General features: G+C 46.4%; 1 protein-coding gene across 3 annotated transcripts; it reads left to right on the forward strand.

Annotated features, from left to right (window-relative positions):
• The first annotated feature begins 355 nt into the window (after positions 1-355).
• lats2 (large tumor suppressor kinase 2) lies at positions 356-17,161 on the forward strand. Of its 3 annotated transcripts, none has more exons than XM_052082351.1 (9): positions 356-553; positions 3,091-3,697; positions 8,327-8,459; positions 8,578-10,130; positions 10,668-10,895; positions 11,036-11,390; positions 11,902-12,084; positions 12,172-12,278; positions 13,220-17,161. In XM_052082351.1, exons 2-9 carry the CDS (start codon positions 3,335-3,337, stop codon positions 13,724-13,726), a joined length of 3,429 nt encoding a protein of 1,142 aa, XP_051938311.1. In that variant the 5' UTR covers positions 356-553; positions 3,091-3,334; the 3' UTR covers positions 13,727-17,161. The 3 variants fall into 3 exon arrangements, with proteins under 3 accessions (XP_051938311.1, XP_051938310.1, XP_051938312.1); XM_052082350.1 differs by having other exon boundaries at positions 365-600; XM_052082352.1 differs by lacking the exons at positions 356-553; positions 3,091-3,697 and adding an exon at positions 4,556-4,689.
• The last annotated feature ends 162 nt before the right edge of the window (positions 17,162-17,323 follow it).

Genomic DNA, 17,323 nt, shown 5'->3' on the forward strand with positions numbered 1-17,323 from the left:
CTATTATGGAATATTTGCTAATATGCCCACAATGACAAAACCCTGTGAAAATATCTCAAATTTTCGATCCTTTGTTTATTTTAGCATTTGGCGCAGGACTACCAACTACTATCAAGTTGCGAAACAGCATTGTACCTCAGGCGATCAGACTGCTGGATTGCAAATAGGGACATTGCGATTTTTGACGAGCATGCGTGGGCCCACTCTGCCATAAAAATGGATGCGGCGACAGAAATGAGTGAAATGTCACTTATGATAAGATGTGTCACTCTTTACGCTAATGTTTCAGCTCGACTGTCTTTCATTTGCATTTGTCCACAGGTATTTTAGTGGCGCATCATATCTTACGCAGACGATCTTTGCGCGGCCCCGCCGTGACGCGCGTCGGTGCGGTCACGTGACCTTATGGAATGTTAACAATGCAACGAGTGTCCAACTTTTTTTTTAACTTGACTTTCAGTCTGTTGAAGAAAATGGAGGCTGCTACCATCACTCCTTCTGATTCTACCCCCTTTCGCCCATTCTGAGCCCGAGCAAGAGCTCCCAAAACCTGGTGAGGACGTTTCAAAGTAGATTTAATCGCTCCTTTTCCATCACATGGTAAGTAGACTGTACTTTTTTTGGGGGGGGGGGGGGCTTCTGGTGTTGCCCGTGGTGGTCTTCGCCACCAAAAGTGTTACAAAATGGCGAATCCGCCCCGCTTGGGGGAAAGTTTCTGCTGTTAATTCAGCTTGTAAGAGTCAAAACTCGCGATCTGAAAGTGAAGCGAATTTGGGTTTGCACATTTTTCCACCGTCCTGCATGAAGGGGACAGTCGGGTCGGGGGCGGGAGGGGGTGCTAGTTAGCAACCTAGCTCACCCTGTTGTTTTTAGCTTTTCTTGACAAAATGGTCACTGTGACTCATTTCGTGTCGTTCGTTGTTGCTTGTTTGGGGTGATGGGGATACACTCGTGGTTTGTGTCAAGAATGTTGCTGGATTAAATAAAAAGTACTTGTGGGGTACGCTGTGTTGTCACTGTCACGTTTGTGCCTTGACACACGTTTCCCTTTTTGGACCTAGAAAGGTGCAAAAACCACCTAGTGCTCCTTGTAGGTGACCTTACTCCACTGCATGATTCTTGTAATGTGAATTAATGAACTTGTGCTCCTGTTAAAATAAAGTGTACTGTTTGGCTGTTTGGGGCGTCCCTCAAGGTTGTATTCTTGAACTGCTGACATTTTGGGAGCAAAGTCACGTTTAACATTTTTTACATAACAATGTCAATTTTTTTCATCGATTGCACACTCAGAAATGATGATACATTAAATATTGTAGGTTTTTTTTGGGGGGGGGGTAACAGTGTTGTCACTGCCACTTTTATACCCATGACACTTTGGGAGTGTAACTGTTTTCCTTTTAGTATTTGAAAAAGGTGCAATAAAGCTTGTGTCCAATTAGTGCAATGTATTGTTATACTCTGTACAATCAGGAGTATCCCTTTTATCTCTATTTCTGACACAAAGTAAATTCACGCATCAAGGTTCTGTTTTTGACATTTGCGTAAGGCAGACGTTTAAACAATCGTAAATCTGTTTGTTTACTTTTTCCTTCATGCTGTAACATTCAACAAAAGTTAAAACTGCATCCATCCATCCATCCATTTTCTATTCCACTTATCCTCACCCCCACCCCCTAAAAAAACCCCAGCAGATTTTTAAAACCTATTTTAATGTCTGTTATAACGTTAAACTAAAGGATAAAGTATTGTACAACAGTCAAACGCTCTGCTGGTAATTAATGTCTTGATTGTTCTGAGCATTTAGAAACCAAAACAAGAAGTTACGATATATACTGTATTTTTAAATCAAGTATCAGAATTCTTTTCTGGCCAATATGGGAATTGCCATCTTCCTCAAAAAATCCATATTTGTCAGGGCCCTACTTTTTAGTATGCCCTGACTCAAATTCTTGTTTTATTGTTTATTGAACATAAAACATATACAGTAATAATTTGACAGAAAATAAGGTCGATAAAAAAGTAAAAAGAAAGAAATCAGTCTTGTTTCAACACAGTTATTATGTTCAAGGGAGTAGGATGAAGTAAAAAACTTATCTAGTCCTACCCCGTTATGTGTTTATATCTACTAAATCATTTTTATATCAATCAGAAAAGAAAAAGTAAGAAGAAGTCTCCATTAAGGCTCATACTTTACCCTTATCCTTGATATTTTTACAACTTTTGGTTTGTATCGGGATTATATACATCCTCACCCTGGCACTCTTGTGTCAATTTTCTCTTGTATTCATAATGGTTATTTCAGTACCTTTCTCTATTTATCAACTTAGTTCTGATTTATCATTATATTTAACATTTAGAATTTATCATTTAACTCTGATTGATGTAGGAAATTCTGACTTGGAACACAAAGCAAAAAAAAGAAGCTTTTCAGCTCCAAAAGCTCGTAAGTTATGACACTAGTTAGTCCAGGCACCAATCGAAATCGAGTTTGTCAGAAATGTAAATGTCACTGTGCACTGATATCACATTCAATGTCCATATTGTACGTCCGCACAGTACTTGGTACTCATAAAAGTCCTCTGATATTATGCAACGATAATTTAAGGATAGGAACACTTTGAGGCACATTATGCTGTGCAAAACAGATAATGAATTCCATTTAATGGGGTGGGTGAGTCCAAGTATTTCAAGGGACTGTGGTGTGGTACGATTGACCTCCGAATCAACACCCCACACCCACCCTCAGCTGGCTGAGATCACCTTTGGATGACCCCCCCCTCCCCACCCCCTATATAACTGAAATATTAGCAACAGACTAGAGTCTTTTTACCACTTTCCTGCATTCCATCTTTATGTCAAACGGGTATTTTTATTTATTGATTTATTGATTTTGGGGGGGGGGGGTGACAGTGGCACCTTGACTCCCCCCCCCCCCCCCCCCCCCAAAAGGCAGACATTCATCATTGCATGAGCCATCTTTTGCCGTCTTTATCAAGATGCATTCTGGTCCCGTGTTGATTTTGTTGCCGTTTTTGGATGGAAACTCGGAGCAGGGACTAAACTCCTTACCACGCTTGCTTTCTTCCACAGGAGCCGATTGGCGGCATCATGATTTGGCTGAGCGGCACCGCTGCCAGCGGCCGCATTTCCTGGAATAAGATGGAACCTGAACCTTGAAAGCCACCCCATGGAACGCCTGTAGAACCCCTGCCGCGAGCCCTCGGACAAACAAACAAGGGAGACCGACCGATCTTGGATCTGCGTTATTATCGATTTAGGCCAGCCACCAAGGGGGGTGGTTAACTTTGCTGCTGGACACCCGGGCACGGCGGACATGAGGCCCAAGACGTTCCCGGCGGCGCCCTATGTGGGCAACACGCGCCAGAGGCTCCAGGAGATTAAGGAGGGTCTGAAGCAGCCTGCCAAGCTGGTCAGTCAGGCCCTGCACGGGGGCGGCCAGCGGACCGAGGGCGCCGGCCGCCCTGCCGACTGCAAGGGCGGCAAGGACGCGGCCGCGCGCCAACAGCCCGTGCGACCGACGCAAAAGTTCAACAATTACCAGAGTGCACTGCGTGAGATCCGAAAGTCACTCATGCCCTTCGCCAATGATTCGGGGCCCTCGTCGGGGTCCGGGCACCCCGCCGGCGAAGTGAACCGGCAGATGCTGCAGGAGCTCGTCAATGCTGGATGTGACCAGGTGAGACACCCGCTACCGTGTCTTGACTTTGATTTAGTGGCGCAATGATTGATTGATTGACACGTAATCGATAGCCCGGGTTCGAATCCTGGACCTCTGCACTGTGAGGCGGTCACACGCTAACCGGTCGACCACCATGACATAACCATTTCCAATGTTCCATTGACTGCAGTTGTCCATGCCGCAACTCTCCACACTTCACTTTTTTTGTCCAAATTATTTTGCGCTTGCCGGCCCCCACGTCAAGAACGACCAAATTAATTCGCGGCTTGGTCGAGTTAAAATTTTGTCGACTTTTGACGATCGGCTACTTTGGGATGAGATATCTGTAGGCCGACTGCTAATTCGGGATAACAGCTCAGGTTAGCATATGGTTGAAGTTGGGATAATGTCAATCTTAGGTACGTTTTGGGTAATGGGTCGTGTTGGATTAGTTGAAAGTTTACATTTGCCTTATGTTGACGTGAGGCTAACGGTGAGTTCAAGACTATATTTGCTGATTTTTGGATTACGACGCGAGTTAGTGCAAAATTTAGGTTAGGATTACATCAGCAATTAGCTCACGGTATCTGAAGTTAGCATAGCATTGACATACTAGGGCTCATGGATAGTTGAATTGTAAATTGTTACCGCCACTGCTAGTTTATGATAACGTATCGGAGAGTCTCTTTATTCTTATGATTATACAATGGAGGCCATTTCCTGGCCCTCTTTTGTGCTGCTGTCGCCATTGTCAAAGCAGGAAGTCGACATTCAATGGCGGCAGGGCGGATCAGTTCCTCGCCGTCGCCATTGTCCCCCCCCCCCCCCCCCCCCCCACCGACCACCTCACCCCTCTGCCCGTCACCGGCATAACAAAACGGCAATGGAACAGACGACACTCTTATGCTGTGCCGCGTCTGTTGTTGATACACAACACTGACGCGGGATGGGGGGAGCCTTTTGTCGCGTGTGGTTTGTGTGGCCTTTGTTTATATTGTGTACTGTGTGTGGTGAGTGCGCTTTGTATTCCTGTGTGAGACCTGTGATGTGTGTGTGTGTGTAGTTGTAATTAGTGTATATTGAGCGTGTATATTGCTGTCAAATGCGTTTCTTATCAGCTGTCCTCGGCTTCTCCTTGCTGGACTTCTCCAGCTGCAAATTAGCCAGCAATGCGGCCGGTTGCATAACCACCGAGGAGGAAATGTTTTAGAGGGGGAGCGAGGGGGGAGGACGGTGGGAGCGGTATGCCACGCATTGACAGCACATGAAAAACTGTGTGTATGTGTGTGTGTGGCTCTAAATTACATCGTGATTATGTTTATTCCAAGTCAGATGTTTCTGAGTGTTACGTTACGACAGTGCCAATCTATTTGTAAACTATGAGTATCTGTATCGAGCGTTCCAGAAGATTTCAATTGTGGGGGTCTATTTGTCATAGGTGTCTAGTTTACTCGAAAGTATGTGGTTATTTGTAATAAGTTTGTTTTAAGTATTTGGTTTCTTTTAGTTATACATGTAGTGTATGTAGCCGTCTGTGTATTGATTGGCATGTCGCTGTAAAGTGTGTATGTTTGTAACAACAGTGTATGTCGCTGTAAAGTGTGTGTCTGTGCGTATTTGTAATCGGCGTAGGCTTGTTTGTATGTGTGTGTGTGTGTGTTTTTCCTGCATATGGAATCCACGTCAGTGGCGTTGAGGCAACAGACACAGGATACGACTTGTTGGCGTGCGTTTATTGTTTGCGTGTAGCAATGTTCCGTACTGTCCTCTGAACTCGGCGTGTTGGCGTCCATTTTGATGGGGATGTGCCCGTTGTTGATGTGACATTGGCATTGAGACAGCGCAAATCACAAATATGGGGAAATTCCCCGTCTCCTGGTCGGCAGAATGTGGGGAACGGCAACCCGACGCCGATCGTGACCGCCATTTTCCACCCCTGTGCGAGCCCACTTTTCACTGACGGCGCCAGAAGATGCGTTCAAATCAGAATATGACCAATTAGCATGCTAATATGACCAATTAGCATGGTGCCCATCTTCACGTCATCTTGCCGGGAACGGTTTCTATTATCTTCAGAAGAGGGCGTTAAAATTGGAGGTTTTCACATTTTTATGTTGTTTTCACTCACTCAACTCACCCTGACTAAAACTCTACTTTCAAGATCACCTTCAAATTTCAAAACTCATTCAGTTTGTCACCCTCTCACACACCGGCTCACTCTCAAACTCACTCTGGCGCTAGCTCACTCGAGCACTCTCACTGACACTCGTGGGCTTTTTCTCACACTTACTGGAACTATTGCGAGTTCCTCTAGTTGTACATTTTTCATTTCTCAACTTAAAAAGAAAAAAGTGCTAAGAGTCAATATCAAATCCCTTTCGTCCAAGCCTCATTTGAATATCAAACACTTCAAACATGAGGCGTGCGTGAACGTTGCGCACAGTAACAGTAGTCGATACAAACGCGCTTCTGGCGGTCGCGTCAGCTGATCTCCAGCGAGTGTGTTCCCGCGGCGGTGCTGATGTTTACCTAAAAATGAAGTCTCTTTTTTTTTTTTTTTTTTTTTTTGTAGATGATCAGAAATTGTAAGATGTCTCTTGTGGGCATCAACACAAGTCGCTCACTTTTGTGTCCGAGTGGGAGATTCCTTTGAAGTTGCAAGCAGCTGACTGATTAGCCAAAGGAAGAATTGTCATTGCTTTATAAAGCTCCTCAACAACAGCGTTTTTCTTTCCTCCTGCTTGCCAGGACTTGTGAGATTCTTCTCAGATTCTTATCAAATTCTTGGAAAAATTGACTGACGGCGGGCGAAGTCAACATTTCTCTTCAGATGTTTCGGAACATCAATTGTCATCAGTGAGCAAGGGTCCAATAGAAAATAACGTTCTGTCAACGGTTTTGTCTCGAGTGGCATCTGCGTGTAACATTTAGGGGGAAATGAATTTCGAGATGACAGAATTTAGCCTCTTGAAATTGATATGAAGATGAATTCAAACAAATGGAGGTTCTGTGGCGCATATTTTCCAAAAAAAGAAATCCGGCATCAGACAGGAACAATTTGGGTGGTGCGTTTTTAATGTCAGGAAATTCCCGTTAGTGCAAAAGTGGCCGCCTTGCAGGAATCTGTTGGGTGGCTGTGCGCTCCCCCCCCCCCCCCCCACCCTCTCTCCTTGGACTCATCAGATGTGGAATGTGCTTGAAAATAAGGTAGCGAAAACCCAGAGGCCGCGTTATCGCAATGTCATCCAGGAATGACGGTTATGAGGGTCAAATCCAGACGTGAATGCGAAGACCGAGGCCACGCATAATTGGTTACAGGGGAATGTTTTCCCCGCCTGGCTGACGGACCTCGCCCCACGGCGTCGCGCAGCTGTGACGACCGTTGTGCCACAACAACACCAAAGGCCAATGATTATCGCGGGACAATTGACCTCACGTTCCGCTTTTTGCACCCCCCCCTTTCCCGAGACAGACCGTGGATCAGTGCTTGTCTTTTTCAGCGGTGACCTACATTAAAAGGGAAGAAAAATGACTCCTCAACTCCACTTTACGTGTCGCGGCTTGAGCCGTTTGACCCACTTGTGCTGTTTGTGTGTTCCCTGGGCCATCTGTTGCTGATACGTGCTCATTTGGGGATTTCTCAAGTGCATACAGGAATGTTTTTTTTTTTTTTTAACCAAACAATCCAGAACCCCCTGTGCTCTGGAAGGTGTGTGGACCAGTAAATATGATGTAAATATGGTACTTTTTACAAGTGTATGTATTAATTTATATGGCTGCCATATAATAAAAAAAAAAAGATACGATACAATGTTAAATCGGCCGCGAACCTCGTGGATTAGAGATGACGGATGATATAAATATGGGACATTATGAATAAAAGTGCAGCTCGATAGCTTTATTCTCCCCCATCACGTCATATACAATATTCAGAATCAGAATCATCTTTATTGGCCAAGTATGTAGAACACACAAGGAATTTGTCTTTGGTATAACACGCTGCACTAGTATCATCGTAAACAACAAAATCATTGAACCATTTTAGAGTAACCAGTAGTTTTGTAGTACCATTTTTGTGGTGCAAGAAGAGTGACTACGTCAGTGACCGTTTAAGGATTTAATGGCTAGAGGGAAGAAGCTGTTTAAGTGTCTACTGGATTTGGTGCGCATGGATCTGTAGCGTCTGCCTGAGGGGAGTGGCTGAAAAAGGTGGTGGGCAGGGTGCGGGGGATCCAGGAGGATTTTCCGTGCCCTTGTCTTGATTCTTGCAGTGTGCAAGTCCTCAAGAGTGGGTAGGGCGGTGCCAACGATTTTTTCTGCCGTCCTAACTGTCCGTTGAAGTCGGATTTTGTCCTTTTTTGTGGCGGCCCTGAACCAAACCGTGATGGAAGAACACAGGATAGATTCGATGACTGCCGTGTAGAACTGTCGTAGCACCTCGGACTCGCCTGATTTTGGTACAGGCAACTAGGATAAAGTTGCCACAACAATGTGAATGGTTGTCTCTCTCCATATGTGCCTCGCAATTGACGAGCAACCGCTCCCGCTCTGCCCAACTCTGAACAGGAGATGCAGTGTAGCGAATGCATTGCTGGATGTTTAGGGTTGCCTCGGTGGAGGTCCTCATGTTCTATTTTGTGTCCATAGGAAATGGCCATCCGAGCGCTGAAGCAAACGGGAAGCAGGAACATCGAAGCGGCTCTGGAATACATTAGTAAGATGAGCTACCTGGACCCTCGGAACGAGCTCATTGTGCGTGTCATCAAGCAGACTTCGCCAGGTACGCCCCTTGTGAGGTTGCAGTGTGACATCTCGATCCCAATTGGCGGTGTTCTAACTAGCGTTAAAACATGTCAAACATTCATTTGTGATTGATAAATTGTTTGTTGTGATGTTAGGAAAAGCTGGCATGCCCCCCTCGATGGACCATCGCCCCGCTCTGGAAGCCGCAGGAGAAGCTGCCGGCGCCATGCCCCCGTACCACCCCATGTACGAGGGTGTGGCCGGATATGGTCCGGAAGGCGAGATGCCCAGACCCTACATGAACGCTCCCCCCGTCATGAACTACATGATGCCGCCCTCTGGAGCAGCACAGGGTCCCCCAATGGGGAACCCGATGGGTCGACCGCCCAGCATGGGTAACTATCCACCAGTCATGGTCCCTCAGACTGGCCCGGCCAATGCCATGTACCCCCCGGGGGCCCAGCAGAAAGGCTATTCTGGAAGTTTGGAGCAGCACGGGCCCATTATGAGCTACAATGTGCCTGGTCAACCGTTGCCACCTGGGGCCCAGGTGCCGGGCCCCCACTATGACTATGGCCACCCCAGACCTCACTTAATGGAGCCCGCAGGCTATGGAGTCAAGAGAACCGCCTCCTTTCAAAACAAGATGGCACCACCCCCCATGGCGCCCCCGGACAACTATGTCAACATGCAAGCTAAAGTGCCGATAGGCCAGAACGTGCCAGGAGGAGGTGCGGGGGGGTACCCTGCCAATCTGTACCTGGCTCCTCACCCGCGTCAGGCGAGCCCCACCTCCCATCAGGTCCACATGATGTCCCGTTCCCCAGGCGGAGTGCCGCCTATGGGCCCGGACTTCCCCGATCTTCCCCAGGGCTTGATGACACCGTCCAGGGCAAGTCTCAACCTGGACTTGTATGAGCATCACTGGGCAGGACCCCAGGGTCCCGAAGGACCCCCCCAAACCAGACAGCCCCAACCTCAAGGGCCATTCAGGGGCGAGGTCCGGGTGCCCAGCAGGGCCAACTCCTTCAACAGCCGCTCGGCCGTTTCCAACGGGGTTCGGCCTCCCATGAGCGCGCCCCAGGATCCTTCCCTAGGTCTTCCCAACACCATCACGGCTGTCACCTCGCCACCCATCCAACAGCCGGTCAAGAGCATTCGAGTGATGAGACCGGAACCCAAGACGGCAGTGGGACCGTGCCACCCCAGCTGGATGGCGGCCCAAGCCCAGGAAACGACTGACCCACTGGCCTACATGCCAGAGGAGACCTACTCCCTGGAGCCCTCCCAAGAACCCCGCTGCCCACCGCCGCCCTACCCCAAGAATCTCATTTTGTCACCTGGAGAAACCGGGGCTCTGGAGGCTGCGGGGGCCGCCGGTGGGGCTCAGGACGTCGGGAGTCCCGCTTCCAGAAGCACGCAGAGCGGCAGCGGGGGTAGTGGAATCACAGATGATGGATCCCAGCAGATTAAGGAGAAGGCCAAAGTCGGCAAAGCCGAGAAAACACTCAAAGACAAGAAGCAGATCCAGACATCGCCCGTGCCGGTGAGGAAAAACGCCCGGGACGAGGAGAAGCGAGAGTCCCGGATCAAGACCTACTCACCGTTTGCCTTCAAGTTCTACATGGAGCAGCACATCGAGAACGTCATGAAGACCTACCAGCAGAAGCTCAACCGCAGGTTGCAGCTGGAACAGGAAATGTCCAAGGTAAGGGACACGCATCCAAAACCTTCCGATTCAATTTTTTTCCACCCTGACAAAGTACTTCAAATGGATTAGCAACCTTGCCTTGGTTGGTTCGTGTAAAGATCGCCGCAAACGGTTTAATCCGGCCTCGCCTGGATCAGCGCGAAGGTTTAGCCTGAGACGGTTTGTGCAATTCTCACCCGATTACATAAAACATTTTAGTTCCTGAATGGCTGGAGGCTGACCAATGTGTGAGTTCAAGAAAGAGGAACATTGTCGGAATCAGAAGTCATACAACCTCTTCAGGCTTTGACATCACACCTAGCAGAGAATCCGAACGTCCGTATCCACCGGGGACATTTTTGACGAGACAAAACACTCTGAGGGCTTTGTGGCCTCAAGTAAGATTTGTTCGCAACCGTCCATAGCAAAATGGTGTCGTTTCATTTTCGATGGCTGCTCTTCTATACTTTGCAACTTGAGTTAGACAGTTGCAGTAAGTAAAACCGCGAGTCCACTTCTGCTCATTTCTTAAGCCTCCCCGTTCCCATTTGCCAGGCCGGCCTGTCCGAGGCCGAGCAGGGCCAGATGAGGAAGATGCTCAACCAGAAGGAGTCCAACTACAATCGGCTGCGTCGCGCCAAGATGGACAAGTCCATGTTTGTCAAAATCAAGACACTGGGCATCGGCGCCTTCGGTGAGGTGTGCTTGACGCGCAAAGTGGACACGTATGCCCTGTATGCCATGAAGACTCTGCGCAAGAAAGACGTCCTCAACAGAAACCAGGTGATCTTTGAACCCTTGAGCAATTTGACAACACAACAACTCTTTCACTATCGATTCAAATTGAACCGGGACATTTACGGGTCGACTTTTTGTGAGCCGATCATTTTCGGTTGCACTAACGCGGACGCACGTCGACACAGGTGGCCCACGTGAAGGCTGAACGCGACATCTTAGCGGAGGCGGACAACGAGTGGGTGGTGCGCCTCTACTACTCCTTCCAGGACCGCGACAGCCTGTACTTTGTCATGGACTACATCCCCGGCGGCGACATGATGAGCCTGTTGATTCGCATGGGCGTCTTCCCCGAGCCGCTGGCGTGCTTCTACGTGGCCGAGCTGACGCTGGCCATCGAGAGCGTCCACAAGATGGGCTTCATCCACCGCGACATCAAGCCCGACAACATCCTCATCGACCTGGACGGACACATCAAGCTGACGGACTTTGGCCTCTGCACGGGCTTCCGCTGGACCCACAACTCAAAGTACTACCAAAAAGGTAAGGTCCTCGGAAATGACAAACTCGGGTCCTGTTTTCCAAAGTCGAGTTAAGACTCGGGCGGCCCGGTAGTCCAGTGGTTAGCACGTCGGCTTCACAGTGCAGAGGTACCGGGTTCGATTCCAGCTCCGGCCTCCCTGTGTGGAGTTTGCATGTTCTCCCCGGGCCTGCGTGGGTTTTCTCCGGGTGCTCCGGTTTCCTCCCACATTCCAAAAACATGCGTGGCAGGCTGATTGAACACTCTAAATTGTCCCTAGGTGTGAGTGTGAGTGCGAATGGTCGTTCGTTTCTGTGTGCCCTGCGATTGGCTGGCAACCGATTCAGGGTGTCCCCCGCCTACTGTCCGAAGACAGCTGGGATTGGCTCCAGCAACCCCCGCGACACTAGTGAGGATCAAGCGGCTCGGAAGATGAATGAGTTAAGACTCAAGACTTGTGTACGAGGTGCTTATACGCGGTTTATTTCCACCCGTGGTTACTTAACCACTCCGGCCGGCTCTCTCTTCCACCAGGCAGCCACATGAGACAGGACAGCATGGAGCCCAGCGACTTCTGGGACGACGTGTCCAACTGCCGCTGCGGCGACCGGCTGATGACACTGGAACAGCGGGCCAATCGGCAACACCAGCGCTGCCTGGCTCATTCACTGGTGGGCACGCCCAACTACATCGCCCCCGAGGTGCTGCTGCGCAAAGGTTGGGAGCATCTGAACCCGGTAGCCATCACGTCCGATGACGACGACTCAAGTGCTGATGGGTGGATTCTTGTGTGTGTGTCTTCAGGTTACACCCAGTTGTGTGACTGGTGGAGCGTCGGGGTGATTTTGTTTGAGATGCTGGTGGGGCAGCCGCCTTTCCTGGCACCCACTCCCACGGAGACTCAGATTAAGGTGAGTACTGGATATGCAGAGTAAGTGATTGTTGGCAGTGACTATTTTGCCAGGGGATCGAGGAGGAAAAATCGCTCTTGACACACACCCCACAGCACAAGATAATAGCTCAGGATTACCCTTCTAGAAACATCCGATTATCAGTGAAGTGAACGGAAATGTTCGAATTTGTCCACATTCATTGTAGGTGTGTTTCCTGCTTTATATTGTCCATCCATCCATTTTATGAACCGGTTAATCCTCACTAGGGTCGCGGGGGGTGCTGGAGCCTATCCCAGCCGTCTCCGGGCAGTAGGCGGGGGACACCCTGAATCGGTTGCCAGCCAATCGCAGGGCACACAGAGACGAACAACCATCCAGGCTCACATTCACACCTAGGGACAATTTTAGAGCGTCCAATCAGCCTGCCATGCATGTTTTTGGAATGTGGGAGGAAACCGGAGCACCCGGAGAAAACCCACGCAGGCCCGGGGAGAACATGCAAACTCCACACGGGGAGGCCGGAGCTGGAATCGAATACATACACACTATACCACAGGATCATCACTCTGTATCCACATCACCCCACACCACATCCTTAATGATGCCTTGCAACGCACATTGCACCACAGGATCATCACTCTTAACACATTTTGAGCATGACATCTCTGATCCACTGGTTAAAGGACACTTTGATTCTCTCCTCTTTCATCTCAAACTGCTTCAAACAACAAAGCGTGTGACGGAAAAGTGGTTAGGACTGCACGACTGTCCGTGTTTTATGTTATGTGTTGTGTTTATTATGTTACTTTATGTTAACTGTTTTGTTAAGCGCTTTGTTACAGCTGCCGCTGTTGTGAAAGCGCTATATAAATCAGCATGTATTGTATTGTATTGTATTGTAACACACCACGAAACTCTTCGCACTCTGCGCACCAGAATAATCTCTCAATTACATCCAGGTCATCAACTGGGAGAGTACGCTACAGGTCCCCGCCCAAGTCAAGCTCAGCCCAGAAGCCGTGGACATCATCGGGCGCCTCTGCTGCTCGGCCCAGGACCGCCTGGGTGCAAACGGCGCCGGTGAGATCAAGGCGCACCCCTTCTTCAGCAAGGTAGACTTCTCCAGCAACCTTCGCCAGCAGCCCGCCCCCTACCGCCCCAAGATCGCCCACCCCATGGACACGTCCAACTTCGACCCAGTGGAGGAGGAGGGCGGCCCCGGGGCCTGGAATGACAGCGGGGACAGCAGCCGGGCCCTGGACGCCCTGTGCTCGCCCCACGGCAAGCACCCGGAGCACGCTTTCTACGAGTTCACCTTCCGCAGGTTCTTTGACGATAACGGCTGCCCCTTTCGCTACCCCAAGCCTTTGGATGGCGGCGAGGGGCCGCCCAGCCCAGAGGAAGAGGATGAGGACGAAGAAGAGGACGAGGAAGTGGGGGAAGGATGCGAGCCGGTCTACGTTTAGATGACTGACAGCGCTCCTCGCACGGGACCAAGAAGCAACCTTCTGTCGCTTGTCGAGTCTGGTAAGAATGTCAAAACGTCGGGAGTCCCCTTTCTGCCGTTCCTTCCTTTTGTCTTACATGACTGAAACACTCCAAAGTGACTTTAGCACAGTGTTTTCTTTTGTTTTTTTTAATTTTGAACACTGAAATATCACTTGTGAAGAGGGAGTGGGGTAAGTTCAACAGGAGGGATGTGTGCAAGAGTAGGACTGAACCAAAGTGAGTCAAATGGGCTGAGAGATTTGCGCCAAAGTTTTGGCGAAATTTGGGGGCGGGAAGTGTTTGGAATACATTTTACATAGATTCGCCACAGACTATGTGAAAGATTTCTAAAAAAAAATCTCACGGCACACCGCTGAGCAAAATGATTCACAAAAGTGGATAAACAGGTTAATGATGTCCATCTGTCATCTGGTAGACGAGCATTTTTTTTCCCTATTGTGTGGTTGCCATTGATAAACGAACAAAAACGCTTATTTATGATGATTTTATTTGTCAAACAAATTGACATTGCGTCATTTCCTGCGGCACACCCGATGATCTCTCACAAAAGACTTAAATGTGCCACGACACACCGGTTTAGAATACAATAGACCGAGTGTCCCAGCAGTCATCTGTTTCATTGCAGCGATCATGCAGACAGATGTGAGACAATCATTTGTCAGCTCAGGCTTTGCAGTTTTGAGTCTTTTTTTTTTTTAAACTAAAATTCCACAGAAGGTTTCCAGCTCTGGAAATTCCAGAAATGTTAGCATTTTAAAAATTATTTTAGAGTGAGAAAATGGCAAGAAAAATGAACTCTATTCTGATCGTATTCCAACTTTTTTTTCTGCTTTGTGCAAGTTTTGGATATCTACCCGTATTTCGTGTACCAGGCGGCACAATTTGTGACAATTCCTAATTTTATCCGATTTTTTTTTCGTTTCCAAGAATAGGTTTGTTAATTAATGCTATTTAATTGGAGAAACATTACAGGGGAAAGGCATGATAATTGTTATGCCAATATATAACAAAGTTCACAATTCAAAAAGTAATGACTAAGTAATGTAAATTTTATGGTTAAAAAAAATGTACACGAATATTTTATTATTAATCTTTTTTAATACATGGAAAAAGCCCTGAATGACTTCATTCTTGTCACACCCCCATTTTCATCAGCCAAATACAGCAGAAAGGGGGGTCGAGGGGTAGGGGGGGGCGAGGGCAATTTGCTTATGACTTAAGTGCAATTCAATGTGTCCCCGAAACACTTAATATCCATTTGAAAGTATTATCAAGTGCCATATATAAACGTATTACTTTATTTACAATGTATACACTTACAGTATATACTGTATGTGTGTGTGTGGGTGCGTTTCATTTACAACATGCTGCTTATTCGTGTTCTTTTCCTGTTTTAAATATTACCTGTTTTATTGTGGTTTAAGAGTGATGATGATGATGATGATTATGAATGTGGAACGTCGATGGCCGAGTCTTGCCCGTCCTACGTCGGGGCGGGTCCCTGAACGCAGCACGGCCAAGCTCTCAGAGAGGCCACGGGTGGTTTTAGGCAAGTTTGAAAAGAATGAAATGTTTTGTAAAGTTTTTTTTTTTGAGGGGGGGGGCACAAGGTTTATTTTAGGGCATCCTGAGTTTATCCATAACATCACAAGTTTTGAGTGTGATCGCCACAATTGATCAAGTAAAATGAAGGCCACGTTACCTAGGAAAAGAAAAAGAGGGATCTACAAACCTCAGAGTGTGAATAAAGTCGTAGTTATAAAAATAAAGTCGAACAATTGCGCAAATCCTGTGATTTTTAAAAGCAAGAAGAAAAAAAATGCTTTGTCATGTGAATTCAGTCTTCATATTACAGGATAAAAACATTACTATGTAATGTTACTGGGATAACGTAGTACAAGGAAATGCTAAATAAAAAAAAGTATGAGGGGAAAGAAATCTGTAATTGTATGGGAATAAAGTTATCTTTCAAGAAAAAAATAGTCATTTTATGCAAGAAAACTAATCAAGAAAAGGGTAAGAAAAAATGTTGACGTTTTACTTGGAACACCTAATTTCATGATGTTCAGAATACTTTGAAAATAATTGTAAATTTATCTCATATCATTTTAACAGGTCACGATTCTCGTAGCATTACAACTTTCTGTTCTCGCAATTTATGACTTTTTTTTCCTTCTAACAATACATCTCATTCCACATATGACAACTTCTTTTTGATTGTTACATCTTGATTTTTGATTCTTGTAATATTGTGACTTAATTAAAGGAACCTTAATGCCTGTTACAACATCGCTTTATTCCCGTCACGTTACGACTTTATTCCCATAAAATTATAACTTTTTTTCTCATCAATCAACATTTTTTTTCTTCTTGTCTTGTGTGCCCCAAATACTCCATCTTAGATAGTTGTTTCATGTATACCACCTAAATTTAAAAAAACGGTATGATTGTTGACAATCTGCAGAGTCAGTTGTACTTTTATTTTTTTTGGTCAGTATCTCCGACTGATCCCTTACTTACACAAATGGCAGGATGGTGTAGTTTGTACATTTTTTTTTGTTTGTTTTGAACATTATCATTCTTGGACAATGATTGTAAATTGTTATTCTAAATGGCAGAATTGCCAAAGTCATTTTTGACCCCCCCCATTACCAAATCAATGAAAGTATTTGCTAAAATATAGGCAATTATGCTATTCGCCTAACGAAATGTGCCTTGTGTGTGCTGTAAAGCCATCTGAACAATCCCGACACCTCTGATTTATTTTTTTGGGGGGTAGGGGGGGAGTTGTCTCCTTTGTGTTGCCTTTCGTTTTTGTTGTTACTGCACTTGTCCTTGTGTTCTTTTCTGGCTGTTAGAGGGACGTAAGGCAAATATATATTTGTTCCCAAGAAAAAACAAAACAAAAAAAAGTTGTTTTTTTTTCATTTTTGCAGTCCAAAAAAACATATTTAGGGCTACAATGTTTTATCACTTACCGGCCCTTTAAAAACAAAAAGCTTTACTAGTAACCAGGTGTGAGTGTTACTGTTTTGTTTTTTTGGGTTACAAAGTGATGACTGACAATCGTTGACTGATTTTTTTTTTTTTAAGGTATGTATTTGTACCCCACCAAGGAGTGTGTAATGTATATTAATCGTGAATATATATTTATACAGATATACATATTTTTTTGTATCTTTCCCATGTCCCTTCTTCACCTTATTTTCTTTCCCACTGTGCTAATGTCCAAAATTCTATGCAGTATTATTATTGTTGTTATTATTATTACTATCAAGGTGACTTTTTTTCTTTTCTACATTCGTGTATGAATGGAGACTTTGTCAATGTCGCTGTCTATTTTGTGTGTGTCAAATGTAATGTATAAATTAAATTAACCCACTTGGACCCCCTCACTGTTTCTTTTTATGCACAAAACACACCCTAGATTTTATATGAAATTAATGTACATGATAAAATCTAGATTTTTGTTTGCACTAGACGCGCAAAAACAATCTGTCCATTTTTTTTTTTAATTGTCGCATATTTATTTCAGGACAATATTTTTGTTTCAT

Source organism: Hippocampus zosterae, chromosome 12 (assembly GCF_025434085.1).
Source record: "Hippocampus zosterae strain Florida chromosome 12, ASM2543408v3, whole genome shotgun sequence".
In the NCBI taxonomy this organism is placed as follows: domain Eukaryota; kingdom Metazoa; phylum Chordata; class Actinopteri; order Syngnathiformes; family Syngnathidae; genus Hippocampus; species Hippocampus zosterae.